This window comes from Belonocnema kinseyi, chromosome 7 (assembly GCF_010883055.1).
Source record: "Belonocnema kinseyi isolate 2016_QV_RU_SX_M_011 chromosome 7, B_treatae_v1, whole genome shotgun sequence".
In the NCBI taxonomy this organism is placed as follows: domain Eukaryota; kingdom Metazoa; phylum Arthropoda; class Insecta; order Hymenoptera; family Cynipidae; genus Belonocnema; species Belonocnema kinseyi.
In genome coordinates, this window is record NC_046663.1 from 18,748,952 (window position 1) to 18,772,579 (window position 23,628).

Below are 23,628 nucleotides of genomic sequence, written 5' to 3' on the forward strand. Positions count from 1 at the left end.
AATAATAAAATTCCTGAACAGTTTATAATACTAGCTAATTGGGAAATTCCCGAATAATATCATTTCAGAATTTTAAAATTCTAGAATTGTAAAATTACCGAACATTTTATAATAATATAGAATTGGGAAATACCCGAATAATAAAATTTCCCAATTATAAAATTTCGAAAATGGAAAATACCAGAATAATAAAATTTCTTACCAGGTTAAGACATTAACGAATTGAAAAATTCCCGGATAATAAAATTCCCGAATGATTTATAATATTACTGAATTGTAAAATGTCCGAATTCATAAAATTCCCAAATAGTTTATAATATTACCTAATTGGGATTTTCCCGAATAATAAAGTTTCAGAATTACAAAAATTGAGAATTATAAAATTCCCAAACATTTAAAAAAAATTCCGAAATTGGAAAATTCCTGAGCAGGTTAAATTATAAGCGATTTGAAAAATTCTCAAATAATAAAATTCTTCAATGGTTTATAATATTACCGAGTTGGAAAATTTTTGAATAATAAAATTCTCGGACAGTTTATAATATTATGTAATTCTGAAATTCCCCAATCATACAATTTCCGGATAATGAAATTTCCCAATTGAAAAATTCCTAAATAATACAATTCCCGAATAATGCAATTTCCGAATTATAATATTCGGGACGACTGAAAGATCGGGAAAAATAAAATTTCCAAACACCCAAAATTTCCGGCTTGGAAAATTTGCGAATAATAAAACTCCCGATTATTTTATAATATTACCGAATTGGAAAATGTCCGAATAATAAAATTCCCGAACAGTTCATAATATTCCCAAATTCCAAAATTCCCCAATAATAAAATTTCCGAATAATGAAATTTCCCAACAAAATTGCCGAATTATAATATTCGGAACGACGGAAATATCGCGAAAAATAAGATCCCCAACAATGCAAAATTGCCGGCTTGGAAAATTCGCGAATGATGAAACTTCCGAAAAGTTTATAATACTATCTAATTGGGAAATTCCCGAATAATAAAACTTTAGAATTACAAAATTCCAGAATTATAAAATTCCTGAAAATTTTACAATATTATCGAGTTGGGATATTCCCGAATAATAAAATTTCCCAATTAAAAAAAGTCAAAAATTGGAAAATTCCTGAACGACAAAATTCCTGAACAGGTCAAATCATTACCGAATTGAAAAATTCACGAACAGTTTATAATATTACAGAATTAGGAAATTTCCGACTAATAAAATTTCCGAACTATGAAATTCTTGAATAATGAAAATCCCAAATTAGAAAATTCCTGAACAATAAAGTTCCTGAACAGTTTATAACATTAAAGAATTAATAAATTGCAAATAATAAAATTCCCGAACAATTAGTTGTTAATTTTAGCAAATTAGAAAATTCTCGAATAATAAAATTTCTGAATAATAAAATTTCCGAATTAACAAATTCCCGAATGATAAAATTCCATAATAATGAAATTCCCGAACAATACAATTCCTGGGCAGTTTATAACATTATCGAATTGGGAAATTCCCGTATAATAAAATTCCCCATAGTTTATAATATGTATTATTGAATTTTAAAATTCTCGAATAAAAAAATTCCCGAATCTGAAATTTCCCGTCTAATAAAATTGCCAAATAATAAAATTTTCGAATTTTAAAATTCCTAAATATATAAATTCCCGTATTGGAAAATTTCTAGATAATAAAATACCCGAATAAAAAAATTTTCGAATAATAAAATTTTAAAAAAATTCCTGAATTCGAAAACTCCTGAATAATAAAAATGCGGAATAATAAAATTTCTGAACAATAAAATTTCCCAAAAATAAAATTCCCGAATTGGAAAATTGCAGAATAACAAAATTTCCGAAAAATAAAATGTCCGATTCTGATATTTTCCGAATAATAAAATTCCCAAATAATACAATTTCTAATTCGGAAAGTTCCTGAAAAATAAAGTTGATAAATAATAAGAATTCCAAATTGGGAAATTCCCGACAGTTTATAATATTACCGAATTTGAAAATTCCGTGAATTTTATTTTTCAGGATTTTTCAGTTGTCTCCAATTTTCAACCATATATTTGAATTTTCAACTAAAAAATTAATTTCCAAAAGAAGGAATTAAAAAAAGAGTATATCTTCAACCGAATAATAAAAATTATAACCAAAAAAATAATAGGAGAGTTTTCAATTACAAAAAAGAATGAACTTTTAACAAAAAATTTCATTTTTTTGTAGAAAATTCGCCTTTTTGGCTTGAAAATTCAACAATTTGGTTTTAAGTTAAACTAATTTGTGAAAAAATCAATTTTTAGATGAAAATTTATATTTTTTATAGGAAATTCGACTATTTGGATTCAAATTAACCTGTTTTTAAGAAACTTTTATTATTTTGTAGAAGATTAACTTTCTTTTAAAAAATTAATCTTCTCGGGTTGAAAATGCATCTATTTTTGGTAGAAAATAAAATCTTTTTGGCTTTAAAAATAAATAATTTTGTTGAAAATTCGCTTTGTTTGTATGAAATTATTCTTCTGGATGACAATTCGTCCTTTTTGGGTAAAAATGTAGCTATTAGGTTGAAAATTAATCTGTTTTGGTTCAAGATTCAACTATTTTATTGAAATGTCGTCTTATTTCGTTAAAAAATTAACCACTTTGTATAAAAATTAACAAATTAAAAAAAAAAAAATTTCTTGGTTTAAGATTCGCCATTTTAGTTAAAAATTCACATTTTCAATTGGAAAATAAACTTATTTAAGAGAGTTTGTCTTTTTGGCTGGAAAATTAAAGAATTAATTTAAAGATAAACAATTTTGTCAAAAATTTATCTTCTATAGTCGAAAAATTCATATTCTTCTTGAGAAATTTAACTATTTGGTTAAAACTTAATATATTTTTATGAAACTTAAATTATTTTGTAGAACATTAACTTTTTTGTTGATTTGTTGATTTATTTTTTTTTTGTTTGCTCAAAATGTAGATTTTCGAAAAATTTTGAACAAAAACTTCGAAAGATTTTAATGCAATTATTTTAGTTTTGAAAAATTTCGATTTTTAAGAAAAATTGGAAATATTTTAAAAGATATTAAGAAAGTTTAGAGGTAATGACAGGATTAAAAAATAATTTAAAATTTAAAAAGATTTCAAAAAATTAAAAAAAGTAGATTATTGAAGATTCTAAAATACAGTTTTGAAGCTTCACAAGAATTTTGAAAAGTTTTAATATAATATAGAAATTCTCTTAAGATTATTGGGAAAATGTAAAGTGAATTTTATTTAAAAAAATTAAATTCGAGAGAATATTTGGAAAGATTTTAAAACATTTCAAACGATTTCCTAAACTTTGGTAAAATCCTGCAAAAAAAAAAATTCTGAGCAATTTAAAAAAGTTAAACTCTTTTGCAGGAAATTCTTTTTTAAACAGACGTCTTCTTTTTTAATTAAAAATACAAGTGGTAACCATTTTTTTTGTTTCAGAATTAAACTATTTTGTTAAAAATTCGTCTTTTTTGGATAAATTAATTTTTATTTGAATTAAAATAAAAAATGTCTTTTTGTTAAAATATTCTCACCATTTTGGCACTTCGACAAAGGCTTTTTCTGAAGAATAAAAGTGTGTCGTTTGGTTCAATGTAGCTGGGAAATTTAGCTCCATCACTGGCTTTATTAACATTAGCACATTTTCCAGTCCATTGGGGTAAATTAACATCACCGTTGTATTTTTCAATTAATCCGGTTAATTTCATATCAGTTTCTCCTGTATACACTGTTTCGTAATCGCCATGAAAGTCGTACATCTGTTGAGTAAATAAGTAATAAGTAATTTACATTTGGCAATGATCGAAAAATAAAAAAGACACTATTTCTTTGAAAATATTAGATTTGAGACAATGTGAAGTTAGCTGACGAACGCAGCTCGGATATCACATGCAGAGATTCCCGTTTAGACAAGCTGTATGTGTGCGCGCGCACGCTAGGTACGGATGTTGTCCCCTATTTCAGAGCCGACGCAGCGTTTCTGTGCACGTGAGAGCCGAGCTGTGCACGTGAGAGCCGAGCTGCGCACGTGAGAGCCGAGCTGCGCTCGTTTGCTATTTTCATAGTGGATCTAAACCGCTCCTTGAAAATAGCTTAATTTCTAATGCATTATTTATAAATCTAATTCTATGTTTAATTATTTTAGATTTAAATCCAAATTTGAATCCAAAAAATTTGGTTTTAAGATTTTCTGTTCGAAGTTGATTGAGGGGCCGTCCATAAACTACGTTACCAATTTTGGGGAGGGGGTCTCAAAAAACCTATAGTTGGTAACGCGTGGGGTGGGGAAGGGAGTCAAAGTAACGTTACACGTATAATAACGTTTTTAATATTCAGAGATTTTTTTCTAATAGTACATATGGTAACTTTTTTAGTACGATTCTAGATGATGAATACTTTTGGTAGAAAATTAATCTTTTTATTGAAAAGTTTATATTTTTAGTTGAAAATTCGACTTTTTGGTTGAGAATTTTTGAATTTTATTGAAAATTCCTCTTTTTTGGTGGCAAATTAATCTTTTTGTTTGAAGATTGATGTTTTTAGTTGAAAATTCGTCTCTTTTGGTATTTAGTAAATTAATATTTTTTAGATGTAAATTAAACTTTTTGGTTAATAATTCTTGAATTTTGTAAAAAATTATTTTTTTTGGGTAAAAGATTAATCTTTTTGTTTAAAATTACATCTTTATGGTTAAAAATTTAACTTTTTGGTAAAGAATTTTTGAATTGAATGAAAGTTTCTCTTTTTTGACAGGAAATTAATCTTCTTCCTTGAAAATTCATCTTTTTTAGTTTAAAGTTCAATTTTTTGGTTAATATTTCTGAAATTTGGTTAAAAATTCTTTTTTCACGGTGAAAAAATAATTATTCTGTTTAAAAAAATTTTTTTGGTTAAATTTAACAAATGGGTTTCACAGTTAAATTGCTTTCTTGAAAATAAAAAAAAACATTTCTTCCTTTCTTCAAAATTCAACTTTTTTGGTAAATAATTCTTGAATTTTGTTCAAAATAAGTTTTTTCGGTAGAAAATTAATCTTTTTGTTTAAAGTTTGACTTTTTGGTAGAAAGTTCTTGAATTTTATCATATATTCGTCCTTTGTAATGGTAAATTAATTTTTTGGTTTAGAAATTCACTGTTTTAGTTGAAAATTTAACTTTTTGGTTGTGAATTCTAGAATTTTGTTAAATATATTTTTTTTTAGAAAATTAATCTTTTTGTTTAAAAATTGATCTTTTTGCTTAAAATTTAACTTTTTGGTAGAGAATTCTTCAATTTTCGTCTTTTTTTAGTATTACATTAATCTTTTGTTTTAAAAATTCATCTGTTTCGTCGAAAATTCAACTTTTTAGTTGAGAATTATTGAACTTTGTAAAAAATTCGTTTTTTTTCTATGCAGAAAATTAATCTTTTTGGCGAAGTATTAAACTCTTTGCTAGAGAATTCTTGAATTTTATTGAAAATTCATGATTTTTATAGTAAATTAATCTTTTTCTTTGAAAATTCATCGGTTTTAGATGAAAATTTAACTTTTTGGTTGCGAATGCTTGAATTTTATTGAAAATTTGTTTGTTTTTTTTTTTTAGTAGAAAATTAATCTTTTTAGTTAAAAATTTTACAACGTTTGCAGAGTAAATTCGTCATTTTGTGTTGAAAGTTTAATCATTTAAAATAAAATCAACTATTTTGCAGAAAATTCTTTATTTTTTAAAGTATGTATTTTTGATTTATTATTAAAGTTTATAATTCACAACACGGTCAAGTAGACAATATAGGTAATATTGACAACTTAATTCGCTATTTAAACACGAAAAATCATTAAGTAGATCAGCTAAGCGGGTTCTCTGACACTACTATATAGTTCAAGCTGTCACAGACAGGTGGCGCCACCGGTCAGTTCCGAACAACCGGTAACTGCTCAGTCGGTAAGGTACAGAAGAAAGATGAACCCATGACCTAGTCAGTAATGTGGGTTCCTGTTTTACTGGCCGTGGGATCAGGGACTCCTCTGAATTCTATAAGTTTCTAGAAATTTTTTTCGGTAAACAGTGATAAAAATGTCTAGAAAGCTAGAGGGAATTCTTGGTTCGCTCAAATAAGTGAAACCCTGCCATATCGACTGTGATACCCAAGTTTCATTTAGATTGTATTCATAGTTGACTTCTCGAAGCTCCTAGAAATTCTCGAAGCTTCTAGAAATTTCGAACTAATATTATCTATAGGTAAAATGCTTATTTCTCTAGTGTTAATGGAAAAAAGATCGCGCAAAACTTAAAAATGCAACCAACGACAGATATTTGATGATGAACGGTTAAAAACTAATAACATTAAAAACTAAATAATTGAAAAATAAATCCCTTTAAAATTATTCTTTTACCCGGTACTCTATTTTGCTTTACCCCTTACCCCATTGTTCTTTAACCCGTACCCCATTCTACTTTTTCGCCTCATTTTTAATTAATAATAATAATTGTTTTCGATTAATTTTTTTGAAGATTATGAAAATTAATTAACTTACCCTATCGATAAGGCCAAGCCTGTCGAATTTGATCCAAGATGGCATAACACTGTTGCCAAGAGTAACCAAAGTGGATTCGTATCCAAACATAAATTCTTTAGCAGTCATTTTGACAAGTGGTTGCGTATCAGTTTGTGCTATCAGCAAATTCAAGCCCAGCCTCGTGATGTAAGATGCTTCCCTCACTACGTTGGCGATACTCTGTAATTTGAGAAAAAACTTGCCGATCAATTCAAACAAAAAGAGGACAATAATATTTAATTTATGCATCAAAGAATTTTTTACAAGATAGAAGCGGATAACTTTACATCATTAGTTAAGATTGTGCAGCAACAAAGTATCCTTTGCCCTCAGGGACGTCTACAATAAATGCACAATTTATAAATCACCTTTTTTTTTAATTTACTGATGATGGTAATTGTAGTTTTTATTTTTGCTGACCATTAATATTCAAAGACAAGAATTTCCTTCTTGAAATATTTTGAGCGTTTGATGTTTATAAACAGAGTAAAAAGATTTTGAAATTTATAACTTATTTATTTTAACCAAAAAATAGAAAACTTTTGTACCATAAATGATGGAACGATACTCGAAATCAGTTGAATTTGCATTCAGAAGGACGGATTTCAGCCCAAAATAGATGAATATTAAAAAAAAACAGTGGAATTTTCGACCATAAAAGAAGATTTTTTAACAACATAGCTAAATTTAAAAAAAAAATAATTTTTCAACAACAAAAAATTAGAATTTTCAAAAAAAACAATAATTACAATTTAAAAAAAGGCAGTTTTATTTTGAAACCAGAAAGTTAAATTTTCAGCAAAGTAATGCAATTTTTAACAAAATAGTTGCATTTATAACTAAATAATTGGATTTTCAACCTACAACTATGAATTCTTCACTAAAAAGAAAAATTTTCTACCAAGAAGATTAATTTTCAACCCGAAAAGTTGAACTTTCGACTAAAAAGATGAATTTTAAACAAGATAGTTTATTTTTCAACAAAATAATTAATTTTGAAAAAATAGTTGAATACTTAACCCAATAGTTAAATTTTTAACCTACATAGAAAAATTTCAATCAAATACTCGAATTTTCAAAGGAAGAACTCGAATTAAAACCAGTTGAATTTGCAAGTAAATAATTGCATTTTTTAGAAGGCAATTGAATTTTATAAAAAGAAGATAAATTTCAATCCGAAAGTACTGATTTTTTTTTCAAAAATAGACGAATATTTAACAAAACAGTGGAATTTTCGACTATAAAAGAAATTTTTCAACAAAATACTTAAATTTTCAAAACAAACAAAATTAATTTTCCAACAACACAAAAATAGACTTTTCAAACAACAAGAATTACAATTTAAACAAAAACAGTTGTATTTTTAAATCTGAAAGTTAAATTTTTTATTAAATAGTTGGATTTTCAACCTATTCTTAAAACAAAAAGAAAAATTTTAACTCGAAAAGTTGAATTTTCGAATAAAAACATGAATTTTTAACAAGATAATTTATTTAAAAAAAAAACTAAATTAAGAAAAAAAATTGAATTTTCAATTAAATTTTTTAATTTGCAACCTACGTGGAAGAATTTTCAACCAAATGCTCGGATTTTCAAACGAAAAACTTATATTTAAAACAGTTGATTTTGCAATCAAACAATTGCAATTTTCAGAAGACAATTAAATTTAAAAAAAATATATAAATTTCAATCGAATAGACGAATATTCAACAGAATAGTGAAATTTTTATCCGTAAAAGAAGAATTTTTATAACAAAATACTTAAATTTTCAAATAAAAAATTAATTTTGCAACAAACAAAAAGTAGAATTTCCAAACAATAATGATTACAATTCAAACAAAAACAGTTGTATTTTAAAATCAAAAAGTTAAATTTTCAACAAAATAGTTGAATTTTTAACTAAATAGTTGGATTTTCAACCTACAAAGATTAATTATTAACCAAAAAGAAAATTTTGCAACCAAGAAGATTAATTTTCAACCCAAAAAGTTGAATTTTCGACTAAAAAGATGAATTTTTAACAAGTTAGTTTATTTTTCAAAAAAATAATTAAATTAAGAAAAACGTTGAATTCTTAACTAAATCGTTAAACTTTTAACCTGCATGGAAGAATTTTCAAACAAATCTTCGGATTTTCAAACGAAACACTTAAATTAAAAAAACAAAAAATTAATTTTCCAACAAACGAAAAGTACAATTTTCAAACATTAAGGATTACAATTCAAATAAAAATAGTTGTATTTTAAAACCAAAAAGTTAAATTTTCAACAAAGTAATGTCATTTTTAACAAAATAGTTGAATTTTTAAATAAATTCTTAAATTTTCAAATAAATACTCGAATTTTCAACAAAACAGTAAAATTTTCAATCGAAGAGTTGAATTTTCAACAAAATACTCAAATTCTGTAACAGATAGTTGAATTTTTAACAGGAAATTTGAATGAACAACCTACTAAAAATGAATTCTTATCCAAAAGACGAATTTTCGAATAGATAAAAACGAATTTCAATAAAAAAAATTAATTTGAAAATGAAAAGAAGATTTTTTAATAACCCAGTGGGCACAAAATTTGACGACTTCTTTACGACATCGTTACGACATCTTTACGACAACTTTACGACATCCTATGTCCATATTGTTTCGGTGTCTTGCGATATCGTAAACCAAGTGGACGCAAAGTTTGGCGACGTCTCTACGACATCGTTACGACATCTTCATGACAACTTTACGACATCCTATGCCCATGTCGTTAAGGTGTCTTTACGATATCGCAAATAAGTCGTATGATCTGACGATGTCTTTACGATATCGCAAAGACAACGAAACGATATGGACATAGGATGTCGTAAAATTGTCGCAAAGATGTCGTAACGATGTCGTAAAGACGTCGATAAATTTTTTGCCCACTGGGAAAGACATCGTTCAATTTTCTAACCAAAAAGAAAATTTGTTATCAAATAAAGATTTTTTCAGTCCAGAAAGAAAAAAAGTTCATCTAAATTGTCGCAATGTCAAACCAAAAGACGGTTTTTTCTGTAAGACAGTTGAAGTTTCAACTCAAAAATATAAACTTAAAAAAAGGTCATTTTAACCAAATAGTTGCATTTTTAACCAAAAAAGTGGAAATAAGATGATTAGTTTTCTAACAAAAAGCCGAATTTTTAACTAAAAAAGACCAATTTTCAACCAAAAATGGGAAATTTACATTTTCAGTTGAAAAAATTAATTAAAAAAAAGAGCATTTTTGTTGATTTTATTTTCAATTAAGAAATGAATTTCCAATAAAATAGTTAAATCTTTAACCAAAGATATAAACTTTAACCAACAAAATAATTTTTGTAACAAAAAGCTTTAAGTTTTACTCAAACTGTTGCATATTTAATAAACAAAAACAATACATTTTCATCAAAGAAATAAAAAAATTACATATTCAATTCATAAACTTAATTTAAAAAAAGAGTTTTAAACAAAGGATTTAAACTTTTAACTAAAAAGTTAAATTTTCAAATAAATTGTTGAATGTTTACCTGAGATAATTAAATTTTTCAGTTAAAACAATTAATTTCAATGAAAAGAAAATCGATTTTTCAACGAAAGTCTGCATTCGAAAGAGTTGCATTTTCAATCAAAAAAATTTAAATTTCAACGAAGATTATTAGTTTTAAACCAAAAAAGGCGAATTTTTAACTAAATAAGATCAATTTTCTACCAAAAATGTAACAGTTACAATTTCCTTTGAAACAATTAATTTCAAAAAATTTTTAGTTAAAAAAATTAATTTTCGACCAAAAGAAAATCTATTTTTCAACCAAAGAAAAACATTCTCCACTAAAATTATTAATCTTCAACGAAATAAAAAAAGATTTTAATTTGAAATAAAAATCAATTTAGTTCAAATAAAAAAAGATGAATTTTCAACTGAAAAAGATTAATTTTTAATCAAAAAATAGAAACAGTTACATTTTCGCTTAAAAAAATTAATTTTGAACAAAAAAAAAGAACTTTAAATAAATGAGTTAAATTTTCAACCAAAGATAAAAAATCAATTTAATTTAACCAATAAACATTAATTTATAACTAAAACAGATCAATTTTAAGACAAAAAATGGAACAGTTACGTTTTCAGTTAACAAAAAATTAATTTCAAACAAAAAAGAAAAGGAATTTTAAACAAAATAGTTAAATTTTTCACCAAATATATGGATAGAATAAGCAAAACAATTAATTTTCTACCAAATGAATCTTGATTTTTACTGGATTTAGATATAACTTAATAATCTTCAACAAAAACCAAAAATGAATTTTATTTTAAACAAAAAACGATTTAATTAAACAAAAAAAGGCAAATTTTCAAATAAAAAAGTTAAATTCTTAACCAAAGAATATTAATTTTCAACACAGTATTTATATTTTTAATAAAAAAAAAATGAAATTTCTTATAAATGTAATGAGTTTTTAAACCAAAAAGAAGAATTTTCAAAAAATTGGTTTAATTTAGAAAAAAATGTCAGTTGATTTTTAACAACGAAATATGAATTTTCAACAGAATTTGCTGAAAATAAAAAAAATTGTTTTTTTTTTTAAGAAAATAGTTCAATATTATACACAAAAAGATAAATTTTAAACAAAAAAGTAGAATAGTTATTTAAGTGTAAATTAACATTTATTAAAATTTATTAATTTTTCTGAAACTTTTATTTAACCGTTATTGAAGTGTTATTTAACTTGTATTTAACTTTTAATTAAATATTATTATTATATAATATTATTGTTGTAAAAGCATGTGAATACCATGTAGGAACCTCGTTGACGTTATTTAACTTTTAATAAACGGTTATTTAACTGTTATTGAACTTGTATTTAATGGTTATTTAAATAGTAATTAACTGTTATTTAATTGTTATTAACAGTTATTTAACTTTTATTAACAGTGCCTAAACTTTTATTTAAGTGTTAATTGACTATTAACGGAATTAGCTGAAAATAAAAATAGTTATTGCTTCGTTACTAAAATAGTTGAATTTTCAGCACAGAAAGATGAACTTTAAACAAAACAGTGGAATTTTCCATAAAAAAGGATGAATAATAATCAATTTAAAATTTAATTTTAAACTTAAATTTAAACATAATTTATTTAACTTTTATAAAACTCTTATTTAACTTTTATTAAATGTTATTTAACTTTTAATAAACTGTCATTTAAATGTTATTGGACTTGAGTCTAATGGTTATTCAAATATTAATTCACTGTTATTTAATTGTTATTAACAGGTATTTAACTGTTATATAACTCTTATTTATCTGTTATTTAACTTTTATTTAACTGTTATTTAACTTTTATTAACCGTTATTAAAACTTTTATTTAACTGTTATTCAAGTGTTATTGAACTTGTATTTAAATGTTAATTGGATATTAATTAACATTTAATGAATTGTTATTTTACTGTTATTTAAGTGTTTATTCAACTTTTATTTAAGGGTTAATTAATTTTTATTTCCTGATTTTTGCAAGTTTTTTTTTATCAGAGATTTTCCATGAAAAAAAGTTGAATTTTCAACCCAGAAAGATGAATTTTTAACAAAATAATAGAATTGTCCACCAAAAGGGTGACTTTTAATTAATTTAATTTTTTAATTTAATTTTAAACTGAAAATTGAAACATAGTATATTTAACTTTTACATAACTGTTATTTAACTTTTATCAAATTTTATTATACTTTTATTTAACTGTTATTGAACATGTATTTAATTAATAATTAAATATTAATTCACTGTTATTTAATTGTTATTAATAGGTATTTAACTTTTATTTAAGTGTTATTTAACTTTTTCTAACTGTTATTTAGGTGTTATTGAACTTGTATTTAACTGTTAATTGACTATTAATTAACATCTAATGAATTGTTATTTAACTGTTATTTAAGTGTTCATTCAACTTTTATTTAACTGTTATTTAACTTTTATTTAAGTGTTAATTAACTTTTTCTAACTGTTATTAAAACTTGTTTTTAACTCTTATTTAAGTGTTATTGAACTTGTATTTAACTGTTAAATGACTATTAATTAACATTTAATGAATTGCTATTTAACTGCTATTTAACTGCTATTTAAGTGTTTATACAACTTTTATTTAACTTTTATTTCCTGACTTTTGCAAGATTTTTTTTATTAGAATTTTTCTATGAAAAATAGTTGAATTTTTAACCCAGAAAGATGAATTTTAAACGAAACAGAGAATTGTCCACTCATATTTAACTTTTATTTAACTTTTATTTAACTGTTATTTAATTTTTATTTAAGTGCTATTTAACTTTTTCTAACCGTTATTAAAACTTTTATTTAACTGTTATTTAAGTGTTATTGAACTTGTATTTAATTGTTAATTAAATATTAATTCACTGTTATTTAATTGTTATTAACAGGTATTTACCTGTTATAAAACTCTTATTTAACTCTTATTTAAGTGTTATTGAAATTGTATTTAACTGTTAATTGACTATTTATTAACATTTAATGAATTGTTATTTAATTGTTATTTAATTGTTATTTACGTGTTTATTCAACTTTTATTTAACTGTTAATTAACTTTTATTTCCTGACTTTTGTAATATTTTTTTTATTAGAGTTTTTCCATGAAAAATAGTTAAATTTTCAACCCAGAAACATGAATTTTAAACAAAACAGTAGATTTGTCCACCAAAATGGATGACTGTCAATTAATTAAATTTTTTATTTTAATTTTAAACTGAAAATTTAAACATAGTATATTTGACTTTTATATAAATGTTATTTAACATTTATTAACTGTGATTTTATTGTTATTGAACTGTCTTAAACTTGTATTAACTTGTATTAACTGTTTAATTAAAATTTATCTGATACTTTTTCGGAAATCTTCAAAACATGAAAAAGTTATTTTTAAGGAAATTAAATGTAAAAAAAATATAAAATAAAACTGCATGGTTTTTATAGCACACTTCTGACATCCGATAAGAACAAATTACACTTGTTTCGATCAGGTTTCACATTTAAAATTCAACAGGTGGTTTTTTTATTACGTAAGGAAATTAATCGAACGTAATACATGCACATTCTCGCAATAATATCGTGGCAACTCAGGTCAAGATCAAGAGTGAATTAATTAAAAAAATTTAAATATTCACATCTAATGTGTTTTCGGGTATATTAAAAAAATATGTTAGAAGAAGCTTAGATTATATTGATAGAGGCGTCTAAATATTTAATTCAAATTTATAAAAATGGAAATTTTTATAAACGTCAGACGAACAATTAATAATCCTTTAAAACTATTTGATACTAGTTTGAGAATACTTTAAATTAAATTTCTTTAGATATTCTTTTTTTTTCATTTGAGAATATATCTATAACTAACTTTTTTTATATTATTTTTTTTGGTTGAAAAATCTACTATTATATTTTTAATTTATAATTCAACTATTCCAGATAAAGATTTATACTTTTTGTTAAAAGTTTATCACTGTTTAAAGATGTATTTTTTTTAATTAGTCTTTTTTAACTGAAAATTATTTTTTTTAACCTAAAATTAAACTATTTAATTGTCAGCTGGCAGTCTAGGTTTGTTAATACCAAATCCATTTTTTATAAATTTGCCTTTTTTGGTGGACATTATTCTTCATAGTTAAAAGTTCTTTTTTTGTTAATAATTCAACTATTCCAGTTAAAGATTCATCATTTTAGCTGGGAAATCATCTTTTTATATAAAAATACAATTATTTCAGTTAAAAGTTAATCATTCATCAGTTTGCTCAAAAATGAATTTTTTTTAACTGAAAATTTAACAATTCCATTTTTTGTTAAAAATTTATCTTTTTTGATACAAAATTCAAGTTATTCGTTCAAAATTCAACGATTTGGTAGACAATTAAATTTTCTAGTTAAAATTTCAATATTTGGTTTTGTTTTGTATTTTTTATTGGAAAATTCCACTATTTGCCAGAAAATTCGTCTTTTTTGGCTATTTTATTAAAAATTAATTTTACTTGTTAAAAATACATTTTTTTGATTAAAATTTTAAATATTCCATTTTTAGTTGAAAATGTATCTTTTCTAGTTTAAAATTCGACTATTTCGATTAAAATTCTTTTATTTGGCTGATAATCTAACTATTTTGCTGAATATTCTTTTGTTTTTATAGTTTAGAATTGTAGTTGAAAATTTACCTTACTTTGTTCAAAAATAATCTATTTAATTAAGAATCTATTTGTCTTGTTGAATATTCGTCTATTGTTTGAATTAACAGTTTTTTTAATAAATTTTTTTTTATATATTAACAATTACATGTTTTGTTGAAAATTTCATTTTTTTGTTGAAAAATCGACTATTTTATTCAAAATTTAATTTTTTTAAATGAAAATGCAACTTTTTGGTTAACAATTATATTTATTTGCTTGAGTATTCAACTATTTTGTTCGAAAGATTTGTTTGAATCACTTTATAAAGGAATATTTTTTTATAGTTAAAGATTTATAATTTCAGTTAAAAATCCCACTCTTCGGTCGTAAATCAACTTTTTTTTTGAAAATTCATATTATTGGTTTAAATATCAAACAGTTTGGTAAAAAATTAATCTTATTGTTACAAAATGAGCTTTTTTATAATTATTTATAGTTTTGGTTTTTTTGGTAAAAATTGAAATATTTATTAAAAAATGTAACTTTTTTTTGTGGAAAAATAAATTTGTTATCAAAAATGTATCTATTATATTTTTTGTTAAAAATTTTTCTTCTTTAGTGATAAATTTAACTATTTGGTTAAAAAATCGTCCTTTTTATTTGAAAAGTCAACAATCTGGTAGAAAATTAATCTATATAGTTGAAAATTAACTTTGGAGTTGAAAATAGATTTAATGCTTTCACGATGATTTATTTTGATAAAAAGAGAAATATCTCTTTGGAGTTAAGTATTCCTTTTTTGCTTAAACAATCAACTACTTAATTTGAACTTAAGCTACTTTGTAAACAATTATTATTTCTTTGTTTGAAGATTTTCAATTTTAATTGAAAATTCCACTATTCCATCGAAAATTAAGTTATTTGTTGAAAAATCATTTTTTCTAGTTGCAAATTTGTATTTTTGGCTTGCAAAATTGAACAATCTGATAAAAATTAAAATAATGATTTGAAAATCAATTTTTCTTTTAAAAATTCATTTTTCGGTCAAAAATTCAACTTTTTTGTTGACAACTAGTCTTCTTAGATTAAAAATTTTAAAAGCTGGTAAAAATTTAAACTATTTAGTTGAAAATTAAATTTTTGGTTGAAAATTCATCTCAGAATCTAGCTATTCTATTTTTGTTTTACACATCATATTTTTTAGTTTAAAATTCATTTTTTTGGTTGTAAATCCCAAAATTGGTTTAAATCCGTCTTTCTTTGTAGATAATTCTTTCATTTTTGTGGAAAATTCAAATTTTCGTTTGAAAATGAACTTTTTGACTTAAAAATTAAACAATTTGGTTGAAATTCGTTTTCTCTCTTGAATGAGAAATGTTTTTTTTTTAAAGTTCAGCTGTTGTGTTAGAAATTAATCTGTTTTGGTTACGGATTCAACGATGTTGGTCGAAAATCCTTCGTTGTCGTTAAATAATACAATTATTTGTTTAAAAATTAAACTATTTTTTAAAGAATTATTTATTGTGTTGGAAATGAAACTATTTAATAAAATCATCCTTTTTGCTTCAAAGTTGAATCATGTGTTTGTAAAATTAACTGTTTTATCTGAAATTAATTTGTTGTCAAAAATTCACCTAAAAAGTTGAAAATTCATATTTTTGGGTTTAAAACTCAACTTAGCGTTTCATAATAAATCCAATATGGTTTCCATAAATGAATTTTATTTAAAAGAACTTATTCCCTATTCCTCTATTTTTCTGAAAAATTGCCCTATATCTTCTTATTTTTGGACAAAATGTTATTTATTTATTATTTATTAATTTGATAAGGTTCAAATTCCTCGATCTCATTTTGAACCACTGCAATGAGATAATTGTTTACAAATCAATAAATAAATAGATTCTGACACTAAAATGCCTATCGGAATGCTAAATACAATCCGGAAAACAATGATGTGCACACATCAATGTAGATAACGGTTTAGACAGAAATATTTAACAGCTGACAATTCAAGTTGTTACTGTCTAGACTATTCATTTGCAAAAAATATTTAAACATCAATTAATAATATTTTTTTTAATAATCAATTTAAATTATTTATCGCTCGTTAATTACGGTATACCTGCTTTGAAAACAAAGCTACTTCTTATTCGTGGAATATTAGCAATATTGTTTTTTGTGATAACAAATCTTCCTGAAAGTATTAATAATTTTTCATTAAGAACATTAATAGACGATGTTGATTACCTTGTTGCGCAGTGTTAATTAATTCAATGATTTGTAAATTGCTTTATGTGAACAATGTGCTTTGCATATTGGTATAACGTATTAGTTGATGAGCAGTATTCCCAAAAATTTTTTTTTAAAAGTGTTAATTTTAATTTGGAAATGAAAATATGCTTTTGAAAGTGCTTTTAAATATTTCCTAAAAACCAGATTTTAAATTAAAAATATATATGATTGCAAAAATAATTATCGAGTCAAGTGCTGCCTTGCACATTAATTGAGTATCATTATCAATCTACCAATCGCATCAAACGACCATATCGTGATCGCAATAGTTTATAGATTTTTTTTCTTTGACAGAATCTCCTTATTCTAGTCATTGACCCAATTGACCTATGACTAAGAAAACAAGCAATATTTTTTTATGTGCAAAATTTTTCAATCATTCAGTAGATACAAAAATGATCAGAAATTTTGCCAGGCTATACTAGTGACGTCTATATGATTTTTTATGCTTACTGTTTTTCATTCACAGTATCCGGAAATTTAAATATAATTCGCTTAGAAATCTTTTGATTAAGATTAGCATATAGAATTAAATGTTTATGTATGTTCAATTACTAATTAAAGTGCAAGATAAAAAAATTCTGAAATAGTGGTACTTACAATTACCAGTACTCTTTTATGAAGAAAATCTGATTAATTTTAACTTTTTTTTGTTATTATAATTAGTAATAATATTACAGTAGTATAGTTATATGGCTATGACGCCACTTACCGACATATGGTAAATCTGCATTACCGACCGATGATAATTACCTGATGTTGGCCAGTCTCGTAATAGCAGTATAGCTATACAAATTGAAATTCAAGTTTAAATTTATTGATTCATTTTGTCCACATTGAAGCTCCTGTTTCAGGTTACGTATTTTGAAAAGATTTAAGAAAGACTCGAGTCAGTTTCAAATGAATATTAGGAATTTTACAACTTTGGAAGAAAATAAAAAAATATTTGATAAATTTTAGTTTTTTATTTCTTCAAAACTTCTTAAAATTCTACATTTCTAAATATTCTTTCAACTGACTCGGATTATTTCTCAAATTTCCCTCAATTTTCCAGAATTTTTTCGACATTTTAAGACTTAAAAAAAATATTTTGATACCTATAGAAATTAATTTTTCAAAATAAAAAGTTATTAAAAATTCTGTCAGGATTCTTTTTTTCTTGGAGCTTTTAAAACTTCATAAAAAAGCTTCATGACGTTTTTTAGCCACAAAAAATTTTTATTTTGTTTAAAATTGTTGGAAATCTTTTTAAATTATTTTCCGATCTTTTTAATCTGCAAAATTATAATTTTGGAAATCTTTTTAAATATTCTCTTAAAATTAATTTTTTAAATTAAAAATTAATTTCAATTTTTCCCAGAACTTTCAGAGAATTTGTTGATTATCGTCGAAACTTTTAAAATACTGAAATACCTTCAAATTATTGTTTCGAAATCTTCAAAAATCTTCATTTTTTAAAAATATTTTTCAAACATTTTCAAGTTTCAAATTAATTTTGATTCATTTCAAGAGTTTTAAATATCTTTTAAGCTTACGCGATTTAAAAAAAAATTGTGTTCAAAGATTGAGAATTTTTATTTATACCTCTTCAAAATTTAAAAAATTTAAAGTTTTAGGAAATTTTAGATTTAGAATTGACAAATCAACTTTTTATTTTCAAAATTTAAGACGTTGAAGTAGGTCTGTATTTAATTCTGAACATTTATAATATTTATAATTTATATTATGCAAGCTTAAAGTTGTACAATTAAAAATTCTGTAATTTTAAATGTTTATAATTGAAATTTCTTCAATTTGGAAGATTTAGAACTGAAAATTTGTATTTTGAGCGTTAAAATTATTAAATTATCCTAATTTTAGAATTTTTATTTATAAGTCATGAAGATAAAAAAATATTATAAAAATTTAACATATAAATTAAAAAAATGGAATAATTCGTAATTTTATATTTTAAAAATTGACCAGTTTAATTTGTAAAGCTTCAAAATTGTAGAACTAAATCTAAAAATTTTTCTTTATACTTCATTAAAATAAAAAATTTTTCATTATACTTCTTTTAAATTATACAGTTTTCAATTGCAAATCTTCAACTTTAAAAGATTTTAACTTGAAAATCGTGAAAATCAAAAAATTTTACATTACAAATCTTCAAAAATCAACTATTTAACACAAAAATGTTCCGAGTTTCATGTTTTTAAAATAAAAATATTTATAATGGAATAATTTGTAATTCTATATTTAAAAAATTCAAGAATATTCAATTCTAATGCTTCGAAATTACAGAACGTTAAATTTAAACTCCTTCAAATTGAAAAAATTTTAATTAAAAAAGTTAAGAATAAAAAATGGTGTAATTTTGATGATTAATTTCCTAAATTAAAATTTAAGAAATTTAAATTACATTAAACTCAAATTTAAAAATATTATTTAATTTCTAATAAACAAGTTTTGTATAGCATTCCTTAACACAAAACCAAAAATTCAATGATCACATTTGGCATTCACCATAAAATGTCCTAAATTTTTTTCTTTCTCACAATTTAAAAAAAATAGGATTTTCTTTTTAAAATTACAATAGGAAAAAATTATGTTGTTTGTCCAAATATGATCGTTGGATTCTTGGTTTTTTTAAGGAGTTCTTTACATTTAAATAAAAAAATTTGTCGATTTGGAAGATTTAGAATTTAAAATTGAAAGATTTTAAATTTCAAAATGTAAGAATTTTGAATTTCAAATCGTCAAAATTGAACTTTTCTAAAAACTTGCTCCAAAGTGAATATATTTAACGTAGGAGAGAGTGGTCCTAAGTCGGCACAATAAAAATTTTTGTCGAAAACAGAGTGATCTTTGCAGTCGAAATGCAGCGCAAAGTAAAATAAGGAAATATAAAAAAGTGCCGACTCAGGACCAACTGTTTAGTGCCGACCCAGGACCATTAAAAATGTTTACACATTTAATACTATTACGCCCACGAAACAAATTTGAATGAAAAATCGACTTTATGAGACGAAAGTGCACAGACTACAGAAACTTAATCGATTGAACTTTACAAAATACTTACACACAAATATGGTCGTTGGATTCTTGGTTTTCTTTTTAGGAATTCTATACATTATTATTTTTAAAATTTTCAATTTGGAAGATTTAGAAAGTAAAAAATGGGTTTTTATTTCCAAAAATAATCCAAATGTAAGAAATCTTATTTACAAATAATTAAAATCAAAGAGTTCTCAATTGCAAATCTTCAAAATAGAAAGATTCTAAATTTCAAAATTTAAGAATTTTAAATTTCAAATCGTCAAAATTGAAATATTCTAACAAAATTTTCCAAATTTAATAAGTTTATCGTAGGGGAGAGTGGTCCTAAGTTGGCACAACATAATTTTCTTTAAAAAACAGAGTGATTTTGGCTGTCGAAATGCAGCGCAAAGTAAAACACGAAAAGAAAAACAAGTACCGACTCAGGACCACTTGTTTAGTGCCGACTTAGGACCATTAAAAATGTTTACGTATTTCATGCTATTACGCCCACGAAACAAATCCGAATGAAAAATCGACTTTGTGAGACGAAAGTACACAGACTACAGAAAATTAATCGATTGAACTTTACAAAATACTTACACACAAATATGGTCTTTGGATTCTTGGTTTTGTTTTTAGGAATTCTATACATTATTATTTTTAAAATTTTCAATTTGGAAGATTTAGAAAGTAAAAAATGGGTTTTTATTTCCAAAAATAATCCAAATGTAAGAAATCTTATTTACAAATAATTAAAATCAAAGAGTTTTCAATTGCAAATCTTCAAAATAGAAAGATTTTAAATTTCAATATTTAAGAATTTAAAATTGTCAAAATTGAACTATTCTAAAAAAATGTTCCAAAGTTAATAAGTTTAACGTAGGGAAGAGTGGTCCTAAGTCGGCACAACACAATTTTCTTTAAAAAACAGTGATTTTTGCGGTCGAAATGCAGCACAAAGTAAAACACGAAAAGAAAAACAAGTACCCACTCAGGACCACTTGTTTGGTGCCGACTCAGGACCATTAAAAAGTTACACACCTGTAGCTGCTTCATAAGAATGGAAGAAAATGGAATTCCGTTTGTGCGAAAAACGTTTTCAAGCGAAAACTAAAGTGACAATTTTCAAAATAAATTATGCCAATGTCTACCAACCAACAGTGCCGACTTAGGACCACTCTCCCCTATAAATATTAAAAATGGAATAATGTACAATTTTATATTTTGAAATTTCATAAAAATATATAATTATAACGCTTTAAAGCTACAAAACGTTACCTTGTATTATTTCAAAATTAATGATTTTGTAATTTTAAAACAATTACAATAAAAAATGGTGTCTTTTGATGAATAGCATTCGAAATTTCTTCAACTTTGAAGCTTTAGCATTTTAAATCTAATTTTTTATTTAAAAAATCATTCAAATTCAAGCATTATTACTTATACATCTTTAAAATTAAAGAGTTTTCAATTGAAAATCTTCAAAATTGAAACATTTTATTTTGTGAAATCGATAAATTTGGACAATTTAAATGCATAATCTATTCAAAAAAAATTATTCCAAATTTTATGATTTTAAATTATAAGCAGATGATTTAGGGAATTAAAAAAAAAGAAAACTTTTAATTGTAATTCCGAAAAATAAATTTCTTCACACTGTAAAATTTCAAATTTGGAAAAATGAAAAAATAATCAAATTCCTGAATTATACAATTCCCAAATAACAAAATTCCCGAATTAGAAAATTCTAGGGCAGTTTATAATATTACCAAATAGAAAAAATGCCGAATTGTTAAATATGCGAACTAGAATATTCCCGAATTTAAACAATTACAAAAATTTATTTTATAGATATTGTTTATTTATATAATAAATACAATAATAAAATATTTTATAAAAAATATTTGTATTATTTAAAGTTTCTAAAATTATTTTTGTAATAAAAATTAACAAGAATTGAGAAAAATATATTTCTGGATAAAATTTTTTTAAATCATTTTTATTTGTAATGCAAACAATAATTTTAGAAACTTTAAACATTAAAAATAATTTTTTAAAATAAAAACGTGTAATTATTGTTTAGGAATTTAGTCGTTCCCATATCTGATGCCAATTTAAAATTCCACAGTAACTTATTAATTTTTATTATTATTGTTATTATTGAAAATATTATTAATTAAAATTAAAATTAAATCTGATTAATAACAAATTTTGGGATGACAAAAAAAATTTTTATCGCAGAATTTTATGTTTGTCGCGAAAGGATGGACCGGTTTTTGGACAGGTTCTCCTACTGCATATCCTTATTTTTTTAAATTTTTATTTGATTAATAAGGGTCGAAGTGACTTGAAAATTTTAGACCAAGTCATTGTGGTTTCCTAAAGTTATTTTCAGAGTCAAATTAAGATAGTAAAAATATAATTGGAATTGTTCACTAAGCAATTGTGTAATATTTAATTGTTTTATTACAAGGAAGATAAACAGCTTTCATCATGTAATGGTGTTTCTTGTTAAGAATTTGCATTCACCATGGACTTGATTGTCATTTTTCATTTTCAAGTTCAACCAGCCGACTAATAAATGAATTGATTTTTAATTAAATGCTTCCTCGTTATCAATCCACACCTTTAATTTAATGACAAGATTATCGATGTAATGATATTAATTATGATGGCGCTAATACAGAATTTAAATCCTAAATACAATTAAATCTTATTATTATTATTACTGCAAATTTATTCTTGGAAGTAGTTTATATAATCAAATACAACTATTTGTTTGAAAATTGATATTTTTCAGTAAAAATTCAATTGATTGGTTGAAGGCTAAACTTTTTTTTTAATTTAAATTTTTTGTTCAAATATTTATATCCTTGGCTGAGAATTATTATTATTTTTAAAATTTAACCATTTAGATTTGGGTTAAAAATTTATCTTCTTTAGTAGAAGATTTAACTGCTTGACTGAGAGTTGAATTACTTTGTTAAAAATTATTTTTTTGTTGGAAGATTCATCTCTGGTTGAAAATGTAAATATATTGTTAAAAATTCATTTGATTTTTGTTTTAAAATTATTTTTTTAGTAAAAATTTAATCAAGTCAATTTTGTTTGGAAATTTATCTTTTTTAGTTGAAGATTCAACTGCTTGGTTGAAAGCTGAACTACTTTGTTTAAACTTTGTTTTTGAATATTCAGCTCTAAGGCTGCAAATGTAAATGTTTTGTTGAAAAAATTTGTTTCATTTTTTTTGAAAATTAATTTTTTCACTAAAAATGTAATCATCTAATTTTGGTCGAAAATTAAAAATTTTTTAGTTGAAAATTCAAGTGTTTAAGAGCTGAACTGCTTGGTTGAAAATATATTTTTTTTGGCTAAAGACTCATCTCTTTTTTTGAAAATACAATTTTGTTGAAAAAATTCGTTTGATTTCTTATTGAAAATTTTTACTTTTTTACTGAAAAATGTACCATTTAAATTTTGTTTGAAAATTTATCTCTGTTACTTAAAAATTCAACTGTTTCTTTAAAAATTAATTTTTTTGTTTGAAAATTTATCTCTTTGGTTGAAAATTTAAC

General features: G+C 23.6%; 1 protein-coding gene across 1 annotated transcript in view; it reads right to left on the reverse strand.

Moving 5' to 3' along the window:
* LOC117177382 (scavenger receptor class B member 1-like) overlaps nt 1-23,628 on the reverse strand; it is a 133,714-nt gene that overhangs the window by 9,340 nt on the left and 100,746 nt on the right. Inside the window, exons 4-5 of the mRNA XM_033368032.1 lie at nt 6,563-6,763; nt 3,582-3,806 (exon numbers count right to left, since the gene is read on the reverse strand). Coding sequence (XP_033223923.1) covers nt 3,582-3,806; nt 6,563-6,763 — 426 coding nt within the window. The remainder of the gene's footprint in view (nt 1-3,581; nt 3,807-6,562; nt 6,764-23,628) is intronic.